Here is a 22,100-nt window from a genome sequence, read left to right on the forward strand (position 1 = left end):
CTTTACCAGCAGATAAATTCGGCGACGCATCGTGTCAGGAAATCGAACTTACTTTGGAGTCCGCACGACGCTCCGATGGAATATAGTTCTCCGCCGTACCAAACTATCCCATTAGTAGTCCTCTACGGACACGAGACCAGGAGGATGCTCGCGAGGATTATTAGATAGAAAATAAATAAACAACCCATGATGGTCTTAGAGCACTACAGTTTTCAACGCAAAGCATATCAGTGTTCAATACACAAAATTGTACTTTATTACCGTAATTTCAATTCAAGTATTTGCAACCATACAAAATAACAACAAGCGCTGCTACGTTTAATCCATTCCAGGGGGAGCTGGTTCCGGACGTTCTACGTCCTTTTCCTGTTTGATTATCACAGGCATATGGGTGGTCGTTGGAATTTCTTCGTTGAAGTTGGCCTATTTAAAAAAAAAGGATTTTCACTCATTGATCGTGATTCTAACAAACGATACTTACAACAACTTGTAGCTCCGTTCTCTCGGATGGCGTGTGAGGAGAAATACCCAATAAAACATCCATGCGATCTTGCGAAACGTGGCCAATTTGATGTTCCATAATTTCTCGGGCATGCTCCAGCATCGGTTCCCTGAATTCTGGGCAAATATTCAAAGCATCTTGCAGCTGTACCGTGGGGAGCTGAATCAAAATGCCCAAACTCTGAGGTGTCAACCGTTGGGCACACTTGAGGAAACCGTCCCAGACAACCTTTTGTTTCCAGACTTGTTTCATGATAAGACGTTGCAGCAGATTTGTGACGAATCCTGCCAATCTTGGGTGAAGTGTCAGCGATTGAATTACGGTTCGCATGAGCAACGTCGGCAGAGGTATGATCTCTACTAGCTGCAGAATTACGCTGCCCAGGATGTCGTGGGTGTAGGTTTCCTTTTCCGCCAAACAAAGGGATGTAGCTTTGACAACCCACTTCAGTTCGACTTTGCTGGTATCGATAGTGTGTAGAGCCACAAGCAGTTCTGTAGGAGTGATAGGGAGATCAGCACTACTGTACTCGGAACCGACGCCCAGTAATCGGTTGAACACTTCCTTCACAACAACTGGATTCAACTTGATAAGTTTAGGTAGAGCGGCCAGAATTTCCTTCTTGGTAAGACCGTTAATAACGGGGATTAACAGACGAACGTCAGATACCTTAGTCTGGTGCAAAGTACGAACTCGGTTGACGAGTTCCTGCGTGGGAAGTGCTGTAATGTGCAGAAAATAGTATATTTTTAAAATGATGCGAAGAAGAACCGTCTACACCAGAACTGCGAGTTTCAAAATTAAAACACACAATACAAAATACATAAAAAAAACAACTTACATTTTTCCGTTAGAATGTAAATAATCCTAGTGATAATGGTTTCCGATCCCTTCGGGCAGTTTTCGATCAGTTTGAGCAGTTCCTCGCTCTCGGCACCAATTTTGCGAACCGGTGCCTCGATTGCTCTCAGCATCGCACGTTTCATGTCGGATGTGGCTTTGGTGTAAACATCCGACAATCTATGAATCATTTCCTGATTGTACACCAGAATCTCCAAGAACAGACCCAAGCAGGTTTTCGCCAGCTCGTCGGTCCATACTCTTGGCATCTCCGCACGGCCCAGTTCAAAGGCGAACACATCTTCCGGTGGGTTTTCGTGTTCCAAATATCCGAGCCACTGCAGTGATCGTGCCTCCATTTCGTCGGTTAAGATTCGATGCAACGAATAAATGTGCAATAAATAATGGATGGCTTTTTCGCGGATTATGCTATTTTCATAGACGGAGTATTTGAAGAGAATATCCAGATATACTTTTTCCTTGGGTGGCCTTCTGATGAGCAGATCTTTCGCTATTTGCATACCGCAGTCTGCTAGTTCTTCCAGCTGACACATGTGGTTCAACAAACTGATTATCTCATCTGGAAGCAACGGAGCTTCCAAATAAATGCTTTTCAACAATGAATCTTTCTCTCGCAAATCCTGTCGCTCCATGATGTTGGTCAACAGGTTCAGCATTAACTGTGTATACGGGAAATCGGGTTTCATTTCTGACTTGACATAGGTATGACGAGTGTAGCCCTGCAGCAAACTGTACTCTTCGAAAATCCACGAAAAAGCCAAATCCATCCGCTTCTTGATGTCCTCGTAGATAAACTGTAGAATGACATCCCTTACCGAAGGCATGAAACAAGATCCGAACACGGTTATAATACGCCTCCGTTTGAATGCTGCTCCACCACTGAGGGCTTGCTTCTCCGCTTTGAGTATTCTGCTCACAGCATCGAGCAGGAACTTGTGCTTCATATTCGTGGTCTGCGGCTTGGTAATGTCCTGCAGACCAAAGGCCTTAACTCTTTGCTTAAGTTTCGGTTCTCCTCCCTTGACACGTTCCAACGTTTCTCGAAGCTTTCTGGTGTTTTCGGCGCGCTTTCGTTCTTCTTCCGGCAGTCTATCGAGCTCTGCATCATCCAAATCGGGGTCCTCATCAGCTAAGCTTTCCATATCCAACTCTCGGCTTCGACCTGGGGAACAAGGAAAATGATAGTATGTAGGTAAATATCAAACAATGGGTGGTAAATTCATACCAATCAACCTCCTCACCACCTCGCCATAGTTTGTAATTTGTTAAAATAAAAACAATTTTGATGTAAAATCAAAGTAAATTACATATAGTACGGGTATTAGTCATCCATAGGGGAAATTAATTACTATGTCTGCAACTCGATTTGTGCAATTGCGCAACATGTGAAAGATATAGTTAGAAAAATGCATTGGAGGGTAACCACATCCTTCATCGTACCCACTTCCTATTTAGTACCCTATTCGGGGGCTGCCGTTGGCTCTAAACCAGCAGCCTGGGGTTGCCGATTTCCCTGTGAAATCGAGCCCAGCGGTTCCGGGGTCAAAAAGAGGTCTTATACTAGGTTACCAGCATCGTCCTCTGACTGGACAGCCAGATAGTTCTCGCCTGACTACAAAAGACGCTTGCAACCCTGCAAGTCTTCGTAAGAAACCACATTGAAAGAATACGCCAACTCACCGTTGGGAGTACAATGGAGGTACATTAGACTGGCCCAGGAAACAAAAAGTTGTCTAATTCCACGGGGCACCCCCCAGGATTGTGTCTTTGGGTGAGAAAATCAATCTCTGAAAATTTCAGCTCAATCGCTTGTTGCATAAGCTGGCGCATTTGATTTGAAGTTTGTATGGGGATTTCAGCCAAAATGTATAGGAAAATACACCTCCGTCACTCATTCGATCTGGAAATTGGTTCTGATTGCTCGATTGACCTCAGAATTGCAAAAACGGCAGTTGGTATGCTACAGAACAATTTCACAGAACATTGTATGATGATTAAATGAACTTTTATATGGGTTTCGGCTGATGCGATTCGATCAAAAAACCCAAAAATACACAAATCAGCTCCTAATAATTCAGCCGAAAATTATATAAAAATTTATTTAATCATCATGCAATGTTCTGTGAAATTGTTCTGTAGCATACCAACTGCCGTTTTTGCAATTCTGAGGTCAATCGAGCAATCAGAACCAATTTCCAGATCGAATGAGTGATGGAGGTGTATTTTCCTATACATTTTGGCTGAAATCCCCATACAAACTTCAAATCAAATGCGCCAGCTTATGCAACAAGCGATTGAGCTGAAATTTTCAGAGATTGATTTTCTCACCCAAAGACACAATTCTGGGGGGTGCCCCGTGGAATTCGACAACATTTTTTTCTCCCCATAGTAATCTGGGCCAGTCTAAGGTACATATCAACGGAGGAGAACCCAGTGGACATTGTGTCAAGAGGTCTGTTGCCAGATGTACCAACGAACTCTGGTAGGCGGGACCTCTCTAGTGTGCAGACATAGCGATTCTCGAAGATCTACCCGACGGAATCATCCCGGAATTGAGAGCGATACCAATAGTTGCAGTACCCGCTATCAACCAGGATAAGCTGGCTGTATTCTCAAAGTACAGCTCATTCCGTAAACCCCACCAGGTGATCGCTCTGTTTCAGCGATTCATTCGAAATTGTCAAGAAAAGGATCCTTCAAGACGTATCATCAGTCGTCACCCCATCGTTTCAGTGCTCTGAAGCTCACCGTGACGGTCACCCAGCAAGAGAATCTCGCTGATGAAATCAGCCGAGTTGATGCTCGCTGCATCCGATCTACCTCAATGGCTTTTTGCGGGAGACTGCAAAACTCCTACTTACCTCATGTCTCCGCTGCTTCCGAGCCAAACGGTCGTTTGTTAACTCTAAACGAAAGGAAGTAGGTCTGCCTTCGTGCTTGCATCTGGGAGAAGAAACCGCCAGTTCAGAGCTGGAAAAGTGTAACTTGTTTGTTTGACATTTTCTGAGTACCTTCAATGGCACCAGGGCCACCGCCGATCAAATAGCTGTTGCAAATCAGTTCACGTCGAGAAATGTTTTGGATTTACATGCGTTTATAATCGATGAGCAGACCGTTCTGTCAGTCATCAGAAAATTGAAAAGTTCGTACACTGCCGGCCCGGATGGTATTCTGTCTTCTGTGCTCAAGAATTGTTCGAGCTCGCTGGCTACCCACTTAGCCAGGATTTTCACACTGTCGCTCCAGGAGGGAAAGTTTCCTGATGAATGGAAGACGTCGCACATGTTTCCCGTTTACAAAAAAGGCGACAAAAGGAAGATACAAAATTACCGAGGCATCACATCCTTATGTTCTTGCTCCAAGGTATTCGAAATAATCATGAATGACGTTTTATTCAGTGCCAGTAAAGCGTACATATCTACAGCACAGCACGGCTTCTATCCAAAGCGCTCTGTAGAAACGAATTTAATAGAGTTTGTTTCGCTTTGTGTTCGTACCATGGACTCCGGTGGCCAAGTTGATGCAGTTTATACGGATTTAAAAGCAGCGTTCGACCGCGTCGACCATGGAATATTGCTTGCAAAGTTAGAACAACTTGGAGTTAGTCGTCATCTAGTGTGCTGGTTCAAATCATATCTGTCTAACCGTTTGCTTTCTGTGAAAATCGGTTCTTCACAGTCTGAATACTTCTCCAATACTTCTGGTGTACCACAAGGAAGTAATCTGGGACCTCTCTTGTTCACGCTGTTCATCAACGAACTCTCTCGACTGCTACCTCCTGGTTGTCGTTTGTTTTATGCAGATGATGTTAAAATGTTTATGATTATCAACAGCATCGAGGATTGTGAAGAACTGCAGTCGCGTGTGGATAGAACGGCGAACTGGTGCACTACTAATCTCCTGGCGCTCAGTATTCAAAAATGTAATGCTATTTCCTTTTACCGGAAACACAAGCCGATAGTTTTTGATTATTGTATCTCTGGTACTACCCTTGAGAGAGTGAATAAGATTAAGGATTTAGGAGTCACACTGGATCAAGACATGACATTCAAGCCGCACTATAACGACATCATCGCAAAAGCTAATAGGCAACTCGGATTCATTTTCAAACTATCTGAAGACTTCCGGGACCCTCATTGCCTAAAATCTCTGTACTGCTCTCTAGTTCGTTCTATCCTTGAATTTTGTGCTGTAGTTTGGAGCCCTTATCATAGCATCTGGATCTCAAGGCTAGAAACCGTGCAGCGTAGATTCGTGCGTTATGCACTCCGGCACCTACCATGGAGGAATCCCGCTCATCTTCCCGCATATGAGGATCGATGTAGACTACTTGGTATTGACACTCTTCAAATGAGAAGGAATAGATCGCAGGTTGCCTTCGTGGCCAAAATCGCGACTGGTGAAATTGACTCTCCGGAACTTCTGATGAGATTAAATATTTATGCTCCGGAACGAACAATGCGTCAACGAGATTTCCTGCACCTTTCTCCACGTAATCGAATGTATGGCATGAATGAACCTTTCCGTGCTGCTGCGGCTGCTTTTAACAGCATTTATAGGCTATTTGATTTTAATTTACCATTGACCACCTTTGAAGATTGTAATCGTTTAATGTATACTTGTTTAAAATTTACTATATTCATTAAGACCACTAAATGTCAGATGAATCTATACAATAAACATAAACATAAACATAAACAAAGTTCCGAGTGACCCAGATACATCCTTTTGAAAAAACCGGAGTACAGTAAGGTGGTCCGATACTGGTCAAGTAGAGCCGGTACAAAGATCGCCTTGTAAAAGCCTAGCCGATCCATCTGGAGGTGGTCTGCTATATGTCCAACGAAGCTTTTTTAGCCACTTTTTATCAGTTCACCAGTCTGGCTTATGCAAGGAAATCTTTTCGGACAAGGGAAGCAATTTCAAGGGAGCCATATCGGAACTACATGAGTCGTCCGAAACCAAGTGACCATCGACCACTTCCAGGAATACACATTACACGGCCGTGTAAAAAAAATCCTATACAAAAATTTTTCAAAGTTGCTCCATTTTGCATGATTTGAGAAATCATAAAACTTTTTTTACACGGATTTTCAAATTTTGAACTGAAAACTTTTTTTACACGGAACACATCCCCCGTGTAAAAAAAGAATCGGGTGTACATAAATATGCGCGCTCGTTACGCAGCCGTGGAAAAAATGAATTCAACCTGGCTAAAGGTCCGTGAGTAGTAGAACCCGGGAAGCGGCCAATAAGCGTAATAAAACAAGCTTGCAAAGGCTCTGAAAAAATAGTATTTTCCCCCTTGTTTCTTGCGAGGAAGACATCCCCTTGAGGCAACCCAACACCCCAACACACGGTATGAGGCAAAGGTAGCTTTGTTTCAAAACGTTTTTTTATGCAGAAATGAATTCATACAAATCTAATATCTTCTTCTTCTTGTATGGCTCCACATTCCAACTGGAACTTGGCCTGCTTTGCAATACACAATATTAGTAAAATTAAATCTGTGAAATGGTATTGACCGCGAAATAGTTCACCCAGGGTGTCGATTCATCTTCAAAACAAAAATTCCCTGATTTTTCCAGGGTTTTCAATAAATTTCCAGGATTCTAAAAATACGTTGAACACATAACATCTAGAAGCAGCTTTCACGGATTTAAGTTACACATGGTGCAGATGATTTTATTAATTTTTGAAAAAAAAAATTGAAAGGTACATACTTTAAGAAATTCTTTTGTAAAATCATTCAGAAATTCTTTCAGGCATTTTATCAGAAATTCTTTCAAAAATCTCTTCAGCAATTCCATTAGAAATTCATCTAGAATTTTATTCTTAAACTCCTTCAAGAATTTACTTCTCCGAAAAATGGTTCGGAATTTAATTCAGAAAAACCTTAAGTAATTTCGTAAAGAATTCTTCCGGGAATTCATTTAGAAATTTTTTGAGAAATTGCTTTAGAAGTTCCTTCATAAAACATAAAATTATATTAAGGAATTCTTTTTGAAATTCCTTATTCTGGAAATGATTTCTGGAATTCCTCGGAAACTCCTTTAGATTTTTTTTCCTTTGAAATTCCATTCCTTCGGAAATTCTCTAGTAATTTCTTCGAAATTTTCTCTAGGGATTCTTCCTAAAATTCTATAACGAAATTCTAGGAATCTCCGAAAAAAATCCTAATGTAATGTCCGAATGAACTCCGAAAGGAATTTCAGAAAGAATTCTCGCTTAACTTGTCAAAAAGACCTAAGTAACATTTTTTTTATGGAATAATTTGAATATTGTTCTTTTGTTTGATTACAAATTAATTCCTGAAAAAAAATGTTACTTAGGTCCATTTGAAAAGTTAAGCGAGAATTCCTGAAGGTTGTTCTAACATTCTTAACTTTCTCCATTAATTGTTTCGGAATTCCATAAAATAGTTGGTTCCTTTAGAAATTCTATCCAAAATTCCCTTAGGATTTTTTTAACATAATTGCAATTCCGAAGTATATTAGTTCGTAGGAATTTTGGAATTAATTTCCATAAAAAATCTGAAGGAATTTTAGAAATAATTTACACTCTAAATAATCATCACGTCATATTCACGTGAAAAATCACGTAACTGAACTGTCTTGAACAAACGACGATTGTTACGTGACGTTGGTAATGTTCACCTGAAATTCACGTAACTTTTACTAAAAATCTTGGTGAATATGTTTGTATGTACTCGTAAACAACTTAAGTGAGATTGTGTTAGTGTGATTGCAGCTTCGGCATTTACGGAAAACCAGCATTGTAAACAATCTTACCGTCAGATTTACCTGAAAACAAACGTGGTTATCATCCACCATACTTTTCACGTGGAAGTGACTTGACAATCACGTAAGAATGAATGATACATAACCTAAACATAGTTAGGCTTCGCAGAGGTAAAGGATATTTTAGGTGCAACTAGGCGAGAATTTTCCGAACCTTCAGTTCCCTCCTTGGAAAAAATATCAACGGAAGTCGCATGAAATTTAGAAGATTCGTAGAAAAGTGATTTGGAAGAAGTTTAAGCTACATGAAGTCTAGAACTACAGTTTTTCGGTAGCGTTAGCATAAAAAAATTATTTCAGATTTCAACGTCCAAGGATGGACTACCTTTTGATTGGTTCAACATCGGAAATAGCAGCAATGTTTGTGAAAGAATCTAGTTTCAACATTGCTGTCCAAATCTGATAAATTTCATTCGACATTCGTTGATTTGTTCTCCACCAGTGTTTTAGCGATACATCCGAAGTGCAATTGCCGAATGACAGCATTCCTTGTCTAATATTAAAGACATCATTTTGCATCAAATGCATTTCAACGCATCAAGCGCATCAGCAACGCGAAGAGGTTTCCTATTTACGGCTGCTGGCAGTTACTAACTTATTTTGCATTCATTAAAAAAAAAACAATTTTGTAATATATTTCAAAGCATACCTGATATCATGTAGCTTTCACTAAAAGTTCACGTAACCAGTACGTAGCAATCACGTAAGGTTCACCTGATCAAACACGTAACTACTTTCAAACTTCACGTCATTGATACTGGAAAATCCAGTCAGATTCACCTGATAAATCACGTAACTCACCCAAGCTAAGTTTTGTTCAGGTTACATGCCATTCAGGTCACTCTTACGTGAAAAGTGTGGTGGATGAGAACCACATTTGTTTTCAGGTAAACATGACGTGAAGATTTTTCAGAGTGTATTATATCTAATATATCCAATGTTGCTTTTCTAAATGGAGCATGTAGATCTTTCGTTAGCATATTGACCTTAATGCTTAGGTTACCTACAGGGTACCCGGGTACTTTTCTCGTCTTCAAGTGATTGTTTTTAGAGTTCTAAACATTGCAGGAAATTGAAACTGTGTGACATCTTCAAACTCAGCAAAATTTAGGTTTGAGTGGTATCAAAATGAAAATCCAAAAAGGGGGGACGAGACGAGCCAGCCTCGGGCTGAAAGTCTCGATAACAAAGATAAAAAAAAAAAGGGGGGAGGGGCTTGAGGAGGAGCCTCTAAATATCTTTACAATTTAACGTACCGACAAGGTAGCCGGGTACCCACGTTTTTGGTATCACCACAACTTCATCAGTTTTCAACCGATTTGGACGATTCCGTTTGCTATGGATTCAGAAATTCGTCCTCTATATCAGACTGAAGTATAGGCTTTTGGCTCCTTGAGAACCTTTTTTTGATCGTTTAAGCGGATTGCGATTCAAAGAATTGAATTGGATGAGCGTCGGATTATCTGGTTACCGGAATTCCGGATTTGCTAGATTATGTCTCAAAAAAGGATAAGTTGATGCTATAGAAACCAAATGATGATTTCATGAATCCTGAATTACCAGTTTCGTAAAAAATTCAAAGTTTATGGCTTCACAACGTATAAGGACCACCTGATCATTTGATGTCGGAACAGACATCCCGGAAGATGGTCCCGTGGGCCATATAGTGGCTACAAAATAATTCTGAAGAAACCCTGGCAATGGGTATCAAAATTCTTGGAATTATTCCGGAAACATGTTTTCCATATAGTTAAGACCATAGGATGGATATCATCCGGAACGGTCATTTTGGAACAGGTTCCCGGAGGGCCTAAAGTGACCACAAATTCATTTAGAAGAAATCCTGGCAATATGGGTATCTAAATTCTTGTAATTGTTTTGGAAGCATGTTTCCCAAGTAGGACAGTGTTGACCCGATTTAGTCACCTGTTCCAGGATGACCGTTCCTGTATAGGATGCATATCAACCGGAACAGTCATCTTGGAACAGGCTCCCCACAAACTCATTTAGAAGAGACCTTGGCATAAAAATTCTTGGATTTGTTTCGGAGACATGTTTTTCCAAGAAGGTCGGACCGATGCTGGGTCCGATTTTGTCTACCTCCTACCTCTACATTTTCAAACCGATTTTATCACGTCCCGCTTTCGTCACATTTTTGACCTATTTTGTCAACCCAACAAATTTTAAAAATTTTAGTCGTTCTTATTATTTTTGAAAATTATTTTCATGAAATAACTCACAGCTTCTGTGGCTTATCATAAATCATTTCTGAGTACACCCGATTCTTTTTTTAGTTTTAGTTGATTACGGCGTTGATGAAACTATAAGTTAACCCCATGAAAAAATTCACAAAAAATCAAAGAAAATTCAGGTGGTATTTAAAAAGCTGTGAAAAATCAGGTTAACCGGGAAATTAAAGAATACCAACCGTGTAAAAAAAATATTGGGTGTACCTGCTCAAGTTTTTTAAAGTCTTTTTGACAAGATATAACAGGTACCGTTCACGTATTTTACGATTCAATAATACCTGCATCACGAAGCGATAAGCAGAGAGGAACTATTCCTTTCTCACTACATGATGCCAACGGCACATACATCAACACTTACGCCAGCAAATATATTTCAGTCGATCTCGAACTCTGCCGACGCTTTAATTGGCGTTTTATTGTGATCGATGTAATCGAAGCTATCATCGGAGTGCATATTTTCGCGCATTTTGGACTACTAGTGGAACTGAGACACCGGCAGCTTAACGACGGAACGACCAAACTTCGAACCATCGGTAGTGTTCGGTCGGGAAAAAATCGAGTTCGGTGGACACAATGTGGACTGTATAACTTCGAGACTTCTGAGCACGGTTCTTTGCGGGCGGACAACTCGTTAATTTTGCGGTCGGAATAATTAGAAATCACGGTCGAAATTGAATAAACTATTTTATTCTCAACGCATTGAAAAACACTAAACTTGGGGCTCATCGCGATGTTGCTTCGTCGGTAGTCGGACTGTTAGTGATGCATAAAATGGAGGCAAACACGATTCAAATTTTTCTTCTCCTTCCGTTGCGCGCGCTTTCGCGCCGTTTCTAAATTTCCTCTTTCGTCCTTCTCGCTTCCTGTTGAAACGCATATACATAGCGCTTGCGTTTGCTGATTCAACTGTGGCGTACACGGTAAAGTAATTCCGTACGGAACATCCTGCCCCCGGTTGAAGCGTCGCGGTTCAAAAAATTATTGATGATCAGGTTGGCCTTGGTTTTCTTCAATTGGCAAAACAGATAACTTCGCAATGGATCGGGAGAAAGTTTTGCCTTCGCTGAAAACGTCTACAACATGGACCAAACTGTCGGGACCAGGATAGACTTTGTTGATACGACCGAGCTTCCAGTGCAGTGGAGGTCGGTTTTTGTCCTGTAGAAGCACGATCATCCCAGGTCGAACGTTCGATGCGGTGTTCCAGTTTTTCTTCCTCGGTTGCAGGCTGCACAAGTAATCGCGAGACCAAGCCCTCCAGAATTGTTCTCGAAGTAGCTGCAGATGTTGCCAGCGGCTAAGCCGGCTGATCTTGATGTCCTCATAGGTTGGTTCGGGTAAGGCAGTCATTGAGCGACCAATCAAAAAGTGTGCTGGAGAAATCACTTCTGGATCAGCTGGGTCTCTGGATATAGCAAAAAATGGTCTCGAGTTGAGAACGGCCTCAATTTCGCACAATATTGTTACCATTTCTTCGAAATTTAACGTTTTATTTCCTATCACTCGTTTCAGGTGTGTCTTGGTACTCTTTACGGCAGCCTCCCACAGGCCACCGAATTCAGGAGAGTCTGGCGAAATGAAATGCCACTCACTTTCTTTCAAGTGGCAAAACCTTACTATCTTGTCTACGTCGGGCTGATTCCGGAACATCTCGAATACATGGTGAAGCTCATTCTTAGCACCATGAAAATTTGTCGCATTATCAGAATGAATTTGCGAAACAACTCCTCTACGGCTCACGAAGCGTTGCAAGGCGGCGAGAAATGCGTCGGTTGTCAGATCGGACACCAACTCCAAGTGTACGGCTTTCGTTGCCATACAAACGAAAACCGCGATGTAAGCTTTGACCACCTTTGGACGATGTGTTCCTTGCTTCACAAGCATCGGTCCGGCATAGTCCACACCAGTAATGCTGAAGACGGGGGATGGTGTCACTCGTTGTTTTGGAAGATCGCCCATGAGCTGAGAAATGCATGTTGGATTCGATCGAGCATTTCACGCATGACCTAGTCACCTGTCGAATGGTTGATCGAGCGCGTAGCAACCAAAACAGCTGTCTAATTGCAGAAAGAAGTCCAGCCGGTCCAACATGCAAAAGTTCGTGATGCATTTCTCGGATCAGGCGATGTGTGACTGGACTTAAGTTCGGAAGAATTAGCTGGTGCTTTGATTCGTCGGATAAGTTGGAATGATTGAGTCGTCCACCGACCCTTAGCACACCATCATCGGTGTAGATCGGACTGAGATTTCCGATGCGTTTGCAAAGCGTTTTAGTTTTCACTCGCTGGATTTCATCGCGTAGTTCGATGTGCTGAACCACGCGTACGATGACCATCGTCGACCGTCGAAGTTCTTGCACGATTAGATGTCTTCTTGTGATGCGCTCCTTTTTAGGCTTGCGCGCGATTATTCGTTGAAGCCGTCGGAAAGAACTGCAGGTTTCAAATATTTCCAGCTACTCTTCGATGAGCGCCGGCATTGCTGCTACATTGGCCTTCAGTTCCGGTAGATCCTCGTCGAGCACATCATTCACCACCTCAAGACTAGTAACCGGTGAGTTGATATACTTGCCACCAGTCCAGAACAGTTCGCTAACCATAAGCTCGCATGGAAGCATCCCACGAGATACAATGTCCGCTGGGTTGTGTTGGGAACGAACATAATTCCAAAAAAGTCCATCGGAGTTGGCTTGAATCTCGCTTACACGAATGTTTGTAGCTGATAAGGATGCTTTTTCAGCCACGCCAAAACTATTTCGCTGTCGGAATATAACACTACCTTTCGTATGTTGATGCTGAGGGCTGGCAGCACCTTGCAGATCAGACGAACGAGTAACAACGATGCGCACAATTCCTTGCGTGGAATCGTAAGTGCTCGGAGTGGTGCCACATTCGATTTGCTGATTAGCAGTCTGGATTTGACGATTCCATCATCCATTAGGCTTTTTATGTAAACGCAGGCTCCGTATGCCGCATTAGATGCATCTGCAAATCCGTGCAGCTCGTAACAAACAGCACCACGAAACGTTACTTGGCGAGGGATTTTTACCTGCATCAGTTGAGGGAGCGCGGTCTTGAGGTTGTTCCATTCCATTTGTGTTTGGTCGTCAACGGGTTCGTTCCAATCCAGTTTACATTGCCATAAGCGTTGTACCAGAAGCTTTGCTAAAAGGATAGAAGGTGCGAATAATCCTAGCGGATCGTAGTGTTTCGCTACCTCCGAGTAGATTATACGCTTCGTAGCTGGTGGGTCGCGTTCAGTTGGCGCCTTTGCGCATTCGGCAATTAAAAGTTCATCGGTGATTGGCTCCCACAGTAGGCCGAGAACCTTGATGACATTGTTGACATGGCGATCTGCAAGCGGCTTCAGCGTTTCTTTCTCATCTTCCGGAATACGTGCAAGTACATAGCTCGGGTGAATTGGAGCACCACTTGTGAATTGAGAATCCACCACGAGCCAACATCAATTTTAGCTGGTCCCTGATGATAAGACGTCGTCAACATAACAGTCAGACTTGATGATATTTGCTGCTACCGGGAATGTCGCTTCTTCTTCGTTGGCCAGCTGCACCAGGCATCGAGTGGCTTGGAAAGGCGCTGAAGCAGTACCGTAAGTGACGGTCAGTAGCTCCAGAATTTTCAGCGGATCGTTCGGATTCTCCCTCCAATATATACGCTGCTTGTGTGTGTCGTCGGGGTGCACATTAATCTGACGGTACATCTTGGTAATGTCCGCCGAGAAAACAATCTGGTGTAGTCGAAAGCGAAGCATGATGGAGACGATGTCGCTTTGAACTACTGGACCTATCAGCAGCACATCGTTGAGCGACAGATTCGTTGGAGCAGATTTAGCGCTTGCGTCGAAAACAACCCGACATTTTGTCGACGAGCTTCCAGGACGAAGTACCGCGTGATGTGGCAAATAATATGGCTTGATGTTCGTATCGTCGTCGACCACATTTACCTCTCGGCAATGACCAAGTTGCAGATACTCTCGGATGAAGTCCACATATTGCGCTTTCAGTTCGGGGTTGCGCTGTAGCCGATTTTCTAGCATGAAAAAGCGTCGCATTGCTAGATTTCGGCAGCTGTCCATCTGATTGGCGTTCTCTTTGAGCGGTAATCGAACCACAAATCGTCCACTGTTGTCTCGGAAGTGTGTTGATGTAAAATGGTCTTCACATCGTTGTTCTTCGGTCGAAGTAGTGGCAGCATTCGGAACTTCTTCAATTTCCCAGAATTGGCGAATCATTTGTTCGACAGAATCGAGAGATGCAACATGGGAATACTGGATCGCTTCTTCTTTTCGTGTTGGCCGGTAAGCACCAGTTACTAGCCATCCTAGGTGCGAGTTTCGTAGCTCGGGAAGATCGTCATCGAGTGTGATATGTCCTGGTTTCATCAGTGCAAAGAACAACTCTGCACCAATCAGCATATCAACTTTGTTGGATTTGAAGAACGACGGATCGGCTAGTTGAATACCATCTGGGATTACCCAATCAGTGACATCGATGTTTGTTGTCGGGATTGTTCCAGTGACCTTGGGGGTCACCAGGCATTCAACTGCCGCACGGAAATCACTGCATCGGGATTGAAAATGAACTTCCACCTTGTCTCGTGCCAAACTCCTGACATTGTTGATGCCAGATATGGGAACATTAGCACGCTGCTTTTCCATTCCAAGAGTGTTGGCCATGCTTTCGGTAATGAAGTTCGCTTGGGATCCACTGTCCAGAAGGGCTCTGCACTGATGGATTCGGTTGTCTCGGTCGGTCGCTAGAACTACTGCAGTTAGCAGTAGCACTGTTTTCGGAGCGTGGTCGTTGCTCAGGTAGCATGTTGTCGTTACATTCTCTGACGAATCTTGTTCCTGTGGAATACACAATGAGGACGTCGATGTCGTTCCGAGATCTGCAGTTCCCGACTCAGTCGTTGCGATAATGGTTTTAGACTCCAGCTGGTTCGTAGTGTCGTCATGCAGTTGCGTGTGGTGTCGCTTTTGACATTTTTGGCAGGTCTTTGATGAAGGGCAGGCAATAGAACGATGTCCCTTTCGGAGGCAGTTAAAGCATATACCTGCCGCGCGTACTTTCTTGAACTTTTCTGCACTCGACATTGTGTTGAGTCTGTTGCACTGATAGTTTCGATGGAGTGCGTCACAGAAATCACATTTCTCGTTGAAATTTTCGGCATTCGTTGTCGCTGTGTGTGATCGCTGGTTAGCAACCTTAGCCGTTGGAATCTGAATCTGCTGTTTCTCACGTTCAAGATTTGCTGAACAGATTTCAAGGTAAGACTATCTTCACTACTCTCGGTTTGGTGCGGGCATCCCAGTAAGGATCAAACGAATGACCGGCAGTTGAATGACCGGCTGTGATGTCTCGCATAACAACTGTATACGCCCTTATTTTCAAGAACGCCATCGTACTACATTTATTGCACAATTACATAGAATGGCTCATCCTGGGGCACGTGCCACGAGACGAATCAATGCTGATCGGTTCGTTTGGCCTTCTATGAACAAGGACATCAATTCTTCCGTGAAGACATGCTTGGAGTGCCGACGTTCTAAAATCAATCGACAGACAGTTGCTCTATTCGCCAGCTTCGAGATACCGAAAGCTCGGTTTCGACACATTCACATCGACCTTGTGGGTCCACTTCAGCCGTCAACAGGATTTCGCTACCTGCTAGCTATAATCGATCGCTTCATGAGTTTGCCAGAAGCAATTCCAATGACATGACGGCACCAACAGTCGCAATGGCTTTGTACTCAGGATGGAAAGCACGTTTCGGAACCCCGGAAACGTTGACAAGTGATCAAGACCGACAATTCGAATCAAATCTTTTTTGGGAGCTAGCAAGGTTACTCGGCGTGCATCATATTTACACAACAGCCAGCAGACGAACGGAATTGCGGAAGAATTGCACGATCGTTTGGCCCTTGTTTTGCTTGGCCTCCGAACAGCATTCCGTGAAGATCTAAAATGTTCGACTGCTCATCTCGTTTATGGGCAGGCACTTAGGATTCCTGGTGAGTTTAACGACAAGCCAGTTGGAACGTTAATCGTGCGGAAATTATGAAATTTTGCATCAAGCTTTCTGCGATCTGAACGCCCCCAAAACATTGCAAAGATCAATGAAATAAGATCAATGAAATAATTGAAAAAGTAGTTTAAGCAAAAATTCGTTTTACGTCCCTCCAATAAGTGCCTTAAAAAGAGGGTTGAATGAACGCGTAGTTGTAGACCGCGAAATGTCGTACATTTCATTAGTTACAGATTAAAATATAATGGTACAGAGAATTAGAACAATACATTAATGGATTTTTTTTTGGACTCGGTTATGACATTCTGTACTGACAAGGCATCGAAGGTTTGGTGGCCTAGCTGGCACTTGAGAAAAGTAGTTCGAAGTGTTTGAGTAAGCATTTCAGCTGTAAACAGGGTAGTTTTAGTGTGTCGGCAGTAACAAGCCGCGGATGTGTCCGCCGGTGTATGCGTGCAAATAAAAAGAGACGTCATATCAATCCTTTCTCTGATGCCTTGTGCGGTAGTTGCAGTACTACCAATAGTGGAGTGAATTTATCTCCAGCAAGAGAAGCTGCATCTAGTTGATCTTCCGTTTGAAGTGTCTCTTACAGCTGCTGCACGTAATCTTGGTATAGTGGTAAGTGCCCAATGCTCAGCCGTAGCGTTCGACTCCAACTCGTGAAGTACACCGTTGAGAGCTTTGAAAGCAGCTAAACTGTAACGAGATAGTGGCGTGATTCATGATGTCGGAAAAGAATTTACCGTCGATTAGAACCTGGCCGATTTGGTTTTCCTTTTTTTATTAGGTGATCTCCGTGTGGCCTTGTGGATATTCCTGCGAGCAAAAGTTTGTTCTCAACTGACAATTCGCGGGAGGCTGCAAAGTTCGATACGGTAAGCAGACTACGCGTTCCGATGACGTCTGTATAATTCCTCCTTTCCTACCTGAGCGTTCATTTCACCGATGACGATTTTGACGTCCCGCAGTGGGCACCATATTATGTGTGTTCCAGCTTTGTAGAGAATGCTCCCATCTCGTCGGTTACCCTCACCCGGTGCATGTTAATAATGCTGTAGTTTAAAAAAAACGCCGCCTTGGAGTCAACTCCCAACTCGTGTCATAACTTGGTTAAAAGTCTGTCAACTGAATGCGAATTTGGTTTCCATTTCAAAATAACGCAAAATCGCATCAGCTCCATGCCTTTTCTCTTCATAGTATACGTGACTTATACATCTTAATCAGCAATCTACACTAGGCTATCTACCCGCAACATGTACAATCTTGGTGTCGATGTCTCTTTTGTTAGTGGGATGAATGCCGTCTAAAATATCTTTGATGTCGTCCGCGAAATAATGCCGGTTAGCTTCCCGCTGAATCGCATGGAGTACAAATCCTTGCAGCTTCTTATTTCCATCTTCGAGATGCTCGGCCAGAATTTTGTTTATCCCAGCAGCGCTACTATTTTTGAGCTCATATAGAGCGTTCTTAATCCAGCGTTCCAGAAACGCCCGTCTTCAAATCAAACTTGATTTTAATATACCTTCATTGACACTTCTCCCATCATTGCATCATGACGCGTTCTCTATCAGCGTGTTTTCATCATTGTTCCGTCCCTAACCAATTGAAATCAGTTTTGTTCTTCAAAGCTTTATCTGTTTTTCTATTTGTTTTGCTTACAAGATAGTTCTGTTCTCTAAAAAGATGAAACAACTATGTAACAAGAGCGTTTCCACTCATTGGCTTTCATTGATTTCGTGAGAATATAAATAAATTGACATTGAAAACAGTTTTTATATAATAATTATGTAAAGTTTTTTTTACACATAACAAATTTATGTTAGCATAATCTTGTTTCAGTTCAGAATCTTTGATTAGTCCAGACTAGTCAATGTATGATTGCATTAAAAACTCATCATGTCCCATTATCTTCCTCCATTTTTCAATTTCTGAAGGTTTTTCTGGAAACCTGTGTAGAAACGCCATGCAACATATTTCCATTACAGATATTACAAATTGACAAATTCTAATATACTCACCCTGAATGATACTCCGCTCTTCATCGTCGCTGATCTTCGGTCTCATCGGTGGTTCCTTAGTCATGGCAGACGAACCTGGCCCAACCCGTACGTCGGTCATCTGTTGTGCAAAAACTTGTGCGATCTTCTGAATTTGCTGCGGGACGGTGGTGTTGGCCGGCATCGAAGAGTAATTCTGTGCGAATTGCTGCGGAGGTTCCGGCGGCAGCTTGGTCAAATTGTTCAACACCAACTGGGCAACAACTTCCACTTTTTTAAGATTGTCGTTCAAGAACTGTTCGTTCAGGACATTGGATCGGGCCTTCTGTTCGTTCAATTCGTCGTAATCGATTTCCATTTGACGTGGTTCCGAAGACACTGCAGCGGCAGCAGCAGCCGAACGCTCCTTCTCACGACGCATATGTTCGCTCAATTTCGCTTTCTTTGCTGCCAACTGAGAAGACATTGAGCTGTCCCGCGCTCGCTTGGCTCGACGCTGCTGTTCGCGTTTATCAAGCTTCGGAATTGCTCGACCGATTTCACTGTTTGAGGCGCCGAGATCCTGCAGAATTTGAACGATGGTGGTTTGATGTTCGTAGCAAGCCGGGTGTTTCAGCAGGTTCAAGAACTCCATTTTCAATTTCTTCCGCAAAGAGCTCACCTGAGAATTCGACAGTGTTGGTGGCAAGTTTGAGTGTAGATTCGATAGAGCTTCCACTACTTGATTCATCATGGACGGACGCATCTTGGCTATGATACAGAGCGTACCCGTACAAGCGATAAGATTCACAAGAGAAATATAAGAAGCGGCATGAAACTGAATCAGCAACTCAAAAATGTGGCCAGCTTCGTCTTCCAGTTTTCGCCTTCGAGCAATTTTCAACGTCAACGGAATATTCTCCAGGGAGAAATCGTTCTCCCGTTTCATGCTGTCTTCATCTGGGTAGGTCTGCAAAATGACCACTCCTTCAAGGAACTTAATTGCATTCGTCCGAATGCCGTCATTATCGTTATCAATCATATCCAAAATCGAGGCCTTGATCAGACACAACGTGTTCCAGGCTTGCTCAACTTCCTCCGTAATATCCGACAGAGAGCAGATCCATTGCAAGGCCTGTTTGTAGATCGCACCACATCCTTGAATCACTCTTTTGGTCACACTCGGAGCCGTATCCCTCAGCAGAGCGAACAATATGTGAACCACTTTAGGGAGCAAGCTAATGTTGGATTTGCAAACTTCTTCGATGAACCCGGCAACCGACTTTCGCACCTCCTGGTTGGAGTCATGTGCAAATGCCAGTATATTATCCAAAAACTCTAACAGCAGCTCGGCATCCGAGTGAATTATCAGTTCCTGGACTTTGGCAATGATTTCACACTTCTGGGTGGTGTTGGCCGTCAAGGATTCGTTCAAAGCTTCGATGATCTAAAAGAAAGTAAGGTTATGTTGATGTTAAAAATCAAACCAGCGGAACAGCTAATTTAAACTCGAGAAATAATAATTTCATATAAACAAGTGCAAACCTTTCCACGGGCAGATGCAATCTTTTCGTCCATGAAAAGCGAAGCCGTTTCTTGGTTGAAACTAGAGCTACGGAAAAAATCCATTTTCAACTGTTTGCTTTGAAATTTCCCCGCGCGGTAATAAATGTTTTCACGGAAATCTCCGACCTATAACTTGTTTGAAATAGAAACTGCACGGTCTGGTAGTGTCCACCAAATATATTTTATGGCCTAAGTATCATTTTAAGAGTTACTGCTGAGAATTTTCGAACAAAATTTCCAAAAAAATGTAATACTCGTAATACCAAGCCGACACTGCAGAATTTTTGACAATCAAGAATCAAAACAAACCGAATGAAGGCGCCCGCGTCACAACTAGAGCGTTACGTTTTTACGGGCGTTACAGGGTGGGCATAAACCCAGTGTGTCCATCTATCCATTATTAACGCATTTGCACAAAAGTGCACTGAAAATAACAAGGGCCTCATATGCCTGTCACTGGCGAACAAAGCTCGTGTACTCTGCATCGAAGCTTAGAACCGGTGTTAGGGCGCAATCGTTAATGCGAACATTTTTATATTCGGTTAGTTAGTGCAAATAAATTCTTTTTCGAGTCCCTATAATCAAGCAGGTATCTCAAGCATACCATATCGTTAAATTGCTGCATGATTGAGTGTTTAATTTTGATAAAATATCGAAAACAAAAGTGTGCATAAAAATTGCCTCGCCATAACAAAAAGGTGGTAGAGAATTAACACTGTTGTTTACAGTTTAGAACCAAATCCAGATGTCGCACATGTTGGGGTAGGGATTCGGTGCTCCTCCTTCTCCCCCTGGAAAATAATCGAAACGTTCGATTAAAGAATTCTTACACATGGATGTCAATGTAGGTCCACTGTTTGATTAAAAAATTATATCTTCCCAGATTAAACTGTTCCACCCTTTGTGTTCCCAAAGTTTTCGGTTAAAGACGTCCTCCACGCGGTCGATTTCTTTTAGCAATTTACAACACCGCCGGGTGTGTATTGTAACGTAGCTTTTGCTGCAATTTATTGTTATTTTAATTCAAGTATCCAGTATTTTGCGCTCGGTAATGGCGGCGTGAGTTCCTTTTAGTTTGACATTTAAGAGGTAGAAAACATTGGAACTCATCAAGTTTGCCTTGACCCAATACAAATTTTCACTAAATAAACAAACGTCGTCCAATTTATGCATCTGGAGTTTCAGTATGGAGTTTCAGATCAAGTCAAATCTAATTTTCTTTAAAATTCATATTTAACAAAAACGTTTCCATAATTTTAGGTTTTCTAGAAAGCTGATTTCCGTGAAGCAATTAATGTTCACCATAGAAGGATAACACTAGAAGCTAATTGGAATCAATTTTGTTTAAAGCATCTAATTGATTGCTTTTGTATGAGATTTGTTTCAGCCTCTCGGGTTTCATTTTGTAAGAAAATTTGACTTGATTTGTGATAATGATGGTGGATTTTTGATCTAACACATTGATTGAACCGGATTGAACAACTCAGAGTAAACTCTGGCTGGTCTGATAGGGAACAAAATTTATTATCATTGGTAGTTGAATAGCATAAGGAATGGTATTTTTCAATTGGCTGATATGGTATTATTTTATAATTTTATGAAATAAATAGAATTTTGTTCAGTATAGAGTAAAATCATGTATAGATATTTTGCATTCCAATTAATATATTTGCTCGTACAGCATCATTAAACGGCAACCTTCACCTCGTAAGCCACAAAGTTTTCACCATGGCCTTATGAAATTAACAACATTGTCGCGGTTAATGTGCGTCTGATTAATCATGGAAATCGCCATTCTATTAAATATGTTCACGTGACTTCGCTTATGGAGTTTATGGAGCTTGCCTTAAACACCTGAAATTAGATAAACATTCAATAATATTGATGAATTCAAAATTGTATTTGATTTCCCCCAAAAGATGCACATTTATTGACGTTTACTTGTTCACTCAAATATATTTTGAATCAAGGCTACCTCGATGAGTTCTAATGTTTTCTACCTCTTGAATGTCAAATTGAGGAGAACTCACGCCGCCATTACCGAGCGCAAAATACTGGATAATATATAACTTAGGTTTTACTCGCATAAATCGGTT

General features: G+C 42.2%; 1 protein-coding gene across 1 annotated transcript; it reads right to left on the reverse strand.

Annotated features, from left to right (window-relative positions):
• Positions 1-227: 227 nt before the first annotated feature.
• Positions 228-20,274, reverse strand: LOC134202423 (symplekin-like). Its single transcript, XM_062677423.1, has 5 exons — positions 19,984-20,274; positions 18,481-19,885; positions 1,344-2,525; positions 482-1,224; positions 228-423 (listed from the first exon to the last, which is right to left on the reverse strand). The coding sequence occupies exons 1-5, from the start codon at positions 20,065-20,067 to the stop codon at positions 319-321; spliced, it is 3,519 nt and encodes a 1,172-aa protein (XP_062533407.1). The 5' UTR covers positions 20,068-20,274; the 3' UTR covers positions 228-318.
• Positions 20,275-22,100: the final 1,826 nt, after the last annotated feature.

Source organism: Armigeres subalbatus, unplaced genomic scaffold (genome assembly GCF_024139115.2).
Source record: "Armigeres subalbatus isolate Guangzhou_Male unplaced genomic scaffold, GZ_Asu_2 Contig1208, whole genome shotgun sequence".
Classification (NCBI taxonomy): Eukaryota; Metazoa; Arthropoda; class Insecta; order Diptera; family Culicidae; genus Armigeres; species Armigeres subalbatus.

Bases quoted from the DNA above. Each gene is read 5' to 3' on its own strand.
- LOC134202423 (XM_062677423.1), bottom strand. From the start codon at position 20,067: ATGGATTTTTTCCGTAGCTCTAGTTTCAACCAAGAAACGGCTTCGCTT. The intron at 19,886-19,983 runs GTTTGCACTTGT...ACTTTCTTTTAG, and splicing joins TTGCATCTGCCCGTGGAAAG to ATCATCGAAGCTTTGAACGA. The intron at 424-481 runs GTAAGTATCGTT...TTTTTTAAATAG, and splicing joins GAACGGAGCTACAAGTTGTT to GCCAACTTCAACGAAGAAAT.